The sequence below is a fragment of the Malaclemys terrapin genome, chromosome 1 (genome assembly GCF_027887155.1).
Source record: "Malaclemys terrapin pileata isolate rMalTer1 chromosome 1, rMalTer1.hap1, whole genome shotgun sequence".
Taxonomy (NCBI): Eukaryota; Metazoa; Chordata; order Testudines; family Emydidae; genus Malaclemys; species Malaclemys terrapin.
Window position 1 is genome coordinate 153,652,595 of NC_071505.1, and position 5,214 is coordinate 153,657,808.

At 44.6% G+C, this 5,214-nt stretch overlaps 1 protein-coding gene across 1 annotated transcript in view; it reads left to right on the forward strand.

Annotated features, from left to right (window-relative positions):
- The window catches only part of LOC128845445 (kinetochore protein NDC80 homolog), an 81,467-nt gene that overhangs the window by 62,408 nt on the left and 13,845 nt on the right, over positions 1 to 5,214 (forward strand). The window contains exons 7-10 of the mRNA XM_054044181.1: positions 704 to 793; positions 2,319 to 2,412; positions 3,463 to 3,569; positions 4,388 to 4,532. Of these exons, the coding sequence (XP_053900156.1) occupies positions 704 to 793; positions 2,319 to 2,412; positions 3,463 to 3,569; positions 4,388 to 4,532 (436 nt within the window). The remainder of the gene's footprint in view (positions 1 to 703; positions 794 to 2,318; positions 2,413 to 3,462; positions 3,570 to 4,387; positions 4,533 to 5,214) is intronic.

The window sequence follows — 5,214 nt, forward strand, 5'->3', positions numbered from 1 at the left end:
CCGGTCCCTGTGTGTCCATGTCTCCAAGTCTCTCTGTGTCCCCACCCAGCATTCTCCCTGCTCCTGTGTAGCTCAGCACCCCCTCCCCATCACCATTTGGCCCTACACCTCCCTCCCTGACTAGTCCTTATGAGCCCCTGTTTGACACTCCCCTCCCCCCCAGCACCCCATGCTGTCTGTCTCTCCATAGCCCGTCTCCTGACCTGGCCTGACGGGCGCTACAAAGAAGGCAGGCTTTTTCTCTTCCCTTGCTGGCTGGGAGCTGCTGCTGTTCTTGTGCCACAGCACCCTTTGGTGGGGAAAAAGGCAGAACTGCAGCAACATTTCAGCTGAAACTCTTTTCTGCACAAAAAAAATTAAAAATATGCATGGCTCATTAATTATGCATGCGCACAGTAGCGCAGAATTCTCCCAGGAGTAGACTTTGGCCTAGAATCATCGAGATTCCTTTTTTCAGCATTTTGCTGTAGTACCAGGGGTTTAGCTTATTGTTTAGAGATAAAAGGAGGCTTCTACACCAAAGAAACAGGGAGCTCCAAGAGTGTGCAACCCACCCTGATGGGGCTAGCTCTGCCTCCTTACATTGTTTTCTTAATACAAATATGACTGATATGGAGGCTAGTGAGGGGTGATATCGAATAAGAATCTCCAGTGAACACCGTACACTTCTAATTTGTGAGAGTTACACTCTGTCCCTTTTTAGATCTACGGTGTCATGAGAGGGAACTCAGATGCTCTTGTCGATGCTCAGTGCTGGTCAGGAGAGGCTGAAGATGAAATGGTAGTTAATAAGGTATCCTACTATATTAATTGTTCGTCAGACAATGTTCACGACACTATCAGGAAAAGTAGCGAATGCAGTAAATGTACTCCCATTTTGTATGGGGTTTTTAATTTGGATTTTAATCAGCCTTTTTTCCATTCATACTCAAGTGTGTATTGTTTTCAGTGCTCTTCCAAAAGAGTTGGACAGAATGTAAATGTAAGAACTGTTGTTAAAATAATAATTAAAAAAACACACTGCTTTCTATAATGAGTTAGATATCTACAGTTTACAACTGGAGTGGGATTTAGCTGGCCATGGGATTAATTACAGAAGGGACGGGAGAAAAGGACAGCCTTGTTTTCTAGCATGCTTTGGGAGGCAATTTCATCTGGTGGATAATGCATGGGTTGGGGAGGAGGGATGGTGGTCAGAGTGGATTAAATTCTTGACTATGCTATTGACTTACTATGTGACTGTGGGCAATTTATTTTAGCTTTGTTTTCTCCTGTGTAAAATGAGCATGACACTGGTCTACCCCTGTAAAATACATTTATGTATGGATGAGAAGTGTTCTCTCTTAAAAAGGCAAATCATTTTAGACAGATATGTTTGTACTTTACCATCATTTGTACTTTTATAATACAGTGCTGAAGGAGAGGAATAGATCTGCCATCCCTTGATTTCTGCGCGCCCCCTCCTCTCTCCCCGCCGTTCCTCCTTGCCAAGTGGCTGATAGCTTGGACCATTGCCTGAAGCCACCTCTTTTTCCTAACACTGTCAGCACATACTGCTCTTCTCACAGAAGCAGTGGGAGTAGATGAAGGGAACATACTGCTTATGCCACTGGGCTGAAGTGGCAAGGGGAAGTGGCCAGTTCCTGGTAGGGGTCCCACTTTGGGACCACACATGCAAGTCAAAGGCTTTTTCCCTGTACCCCAGTGGCCAGTTGCTTGGCTTCTCAAAAATAGGAGCAGCTATTTTGAAAGCTTGCAGCCCAGAAGACAGCTGGTTGTTTAACTGCTCCTCTCTGCTCACCCATAAATCACATGGCAAGTTATGGATTTGGGAGTACCTTTCCCACCTCAAATAAAAATCAGCTTCTTGGTCTGTGCGGTCTCAGTCTGATTTCTTTTTGGTGGAGGCCAGAAGGGGATTTTCACATACCTGTGTCAGTTTCCCTCCTTGGCACCTGGCATGCTGCCCATGGAGTTCTGGTTAGCTCTGGGCCTGACGTCAAGCCTAGAGAAACCCAAGTTACAGCCTGCAATGAGCTGGGTGTCCACTTGGCCAGGAAACAAAAAGATCCTGAAGTGGAAGCTGCTTTTTAAAAGCAACAAAAATAACCCAATCTTCTAACTGGGGATTTGCCCTAAAGCACCTTCTTAGATTTAAAAGGGTGGTTTGTCATTACATTCAAGCTTTAAAATAGAACTTGTGACCTTGTATGTCCATTTTAATAATATTTAAGGTGTTGGTTTGCCATGTGGCTTTGTATGTCAAGCTTGCTTAATGTGTTTTTAAAAAGCTCTAAAAACACATTGTTTGTTTTCAGCTACTTATGGAGTACACTGAGAAGTGTTATGATCATTTCATGAATGGAGGAGATGCTTTTGAAGAGATGGATGCAGAACTGCAGGCAAAACTAAGTGAGTGTGGCCATCTGAATTAGCTATTGCAAGAAACCACATGCAGGCTAGTAGAATTCTGGGCCTTGTCGCACTTATTGCCTTCCTTACAGGGGTTATAGTAAGGCCAATATCCTCATTTTTCAAATGATGGTGCCTACTTGTGGATTGAGTGCCTAGAGTTAAGCACCCATGTTCATATTTAGGTATCTTATTTAGGAAAATGCTGACGTTTAAAAGTGCGGGTCTAAGTCTCTTCACTGTGGCCATGATTTTCAGAAGTGCAAAGTGACTTGGTGCCTTAATTTGTGGTTGCCCAACTGGAGGTGCCTTAAAGGGGCCTGACTTTCAGAGGGTGGGTGCTCATCACTTTCTGTAAACCAAGCTCCTTTATAGCCTCTCAAGTTGGGCACTCAAAATCACTGGTCACTTTTGGTGTATATGTCCTAAGCTCACCATCTGTTGATTAAAAACAGCTGGTTTGATATTGGGTCAGGATTCCGCACCCTCTCCTAGAACTAGCAGCTGCTCATCTGCCTGCTCATAGGATATTGCAAGGCTCTCCTTCTTAAGAGTGAATCTTTTTTTGGTGTGGTTTCTCTTTGCAAATCACTTCCAATAGTGGAAACTGACTTCCATTTTCCTCTTCAGACTATTTCGTTCCCAAGACAGGGCTTCTCTTGTTGGCAATGTCATCTCTTGTTATTGCATACCATCTACCTGTAAACGTTTCTAAAGTGCCTGGCAGTGGTGCTCAAACTGTGGGTCAGGACCCTAAAGTGGGTCATGACCCCATTTTAATGGGGTTGCCAAGGCCAGCGTTAGATTCACTGGGGCCCAGGGCCGAAGCCCGAAGGCTTGAGTCTGGGGTAGAAGGGATCTGGCCCCCTCCTCTTCCCCCTGCCTGAGGCTGCGGGGCTTGGGCTCCAGTTATGTAGTAACTTTTGTTGTCAGAAGGGGGTGATGGTGCAATGAAGCTTGAGAACTGCTGCACTACAGCATTGTGGCACTGTTGTCTGGTATGACTATCAAGGCTCTAGGGTTATTCAAACCCCATGTGGTTTCTTGCAGACGAAGTTTTTAAAGTCGACCATTCCAAAGTGAAGACCTTAGAAGCAGAGAACAAAAGGTTGAATGAAGAGATTGCAAGGCTAGAGAGAGAGAGGGAAAGTGAGCCGGTTAGTAAACCATCTTTCTACTTCTTTCAACTATATCAAAGCTGGGTCTTCCCTTATTGGGGTTCCAGGTACTGTAATCTCACCAGTAACATGTACATACTGAGCAAGTGGCGGGGACAGCTGAATCAGGGGCACCTGAAATTCTGCTTCCTGAAGTGATAGGAAGGGGCTGAGGTGCTACAAAGGAAACTATCTCCAGAGCTATAGGTATCACCTGGGACACTCTCAACTCCTGGCCCCAGCAGGTGGAAGAGTCAAGTCAGTGTCTCAGACTCTCATAGTAGAATCCTGCTTTAGTTTATTAAAAAAAAAAAGCCAGCTATGAAATTAATGCAAGAAAAATATGAGTTGAGGCTTCTCTGTCCTTACAGAGCTGTGACTTATTACTGCAGTGCATCTGGTACACAAGACTCAAGCATTATTAGACTCCTGTGATGCATGACAGCCCCACCTCTGATCTTATTTCCTCCTGTAGCTTGTAATTTCTTAATGTTTCAATTTAGCTGGTGTTCTAATGATAGAATTTTAAATTCTAATTTATCAGACTGGGAATAACGATCTCTTGTAGTCTGAGACTGAAAATTTGACCCAAATAAGATAGAGGGAAGAGGCTTTTGGGGTAGGGATTGTACAGGGATCGACAGAGTGGCAGGGTTCACCACCATTTAGGCTTGTGAGGAAAATTATCTGCCTTGGTAAAAGCTGATTCAAGAAAGGGTGCAACTGAAAATCGATCATTGAGCTGCTGTTGTTTCCGGTAACCACTGTAAAGGTTATTATACCAGTTAGGTTATTAACACTCTTCTTTTTTCTCAAAGGATCGTCTAGAAACGCTGAGGAAGCTGAAAGCTTCGCTGCAAGCTGATGTTGAAAAATATCAGGCTTACATGACTAATCTGGAATCTCATTCAGCTGTCCTGGATCAGAAAATACGTAGCCTCAGTGAGGCGTGTGAGGCATCAGGTGAGAAGGAAGCTGCCTCAGTGATGTATCATCACTTCTTTTGTTGACTAGTACTGCAGATTGAAGGCTCTGAAACAGACATACACTTGCTCCATGGATGGATTTGTACTAAAGTGGATTTTACTTGGCTAGTAATCTTGTACTTTCTGGGAAAAGAGTGGGGCAGTACATACAGGGATAAGTGCTTCCTGGACAAGAAAGTGCTGGATGCATCTTTAAAAGCCACGGCCTTGATTTCTAGGGGGAGAAGAATTGTCTTTTGGGGCAGAAACATGTAAGTTGTCCGGCTGTCGAGTGTGGGAGATGACGAGGTTCGGGGGTAGACTCTGCCCTCTTGGACCAGCTTCCTTACAGTTGGTCTCCTTTTCCCATAGCTCAGTGAGGGAAGGAAGCAGAGACTGATCTCACACCAAAGCTTTCTTGCCTCAAATTAAAGGAAAATCCCTCAGCCCTAAATAGTGAAATCACAACCTGCCTAAGTTGAAATCCTTCCATTTAAAAAACAGTAGATCTGAGTCGATCTCCCTGACCTAGAACAAAGCGGCAGCACTGGGGGAGAAGGGACATAGCCCTCTGAAATGTGCATGTAGAGCCTGAGGAGATCCCACTTTAACCTACCTCACAAAAGTGCTGTGAGGCTTAAGTTTGTAGAGCACTTTAAAGATGGAGAGTGCCATTCATG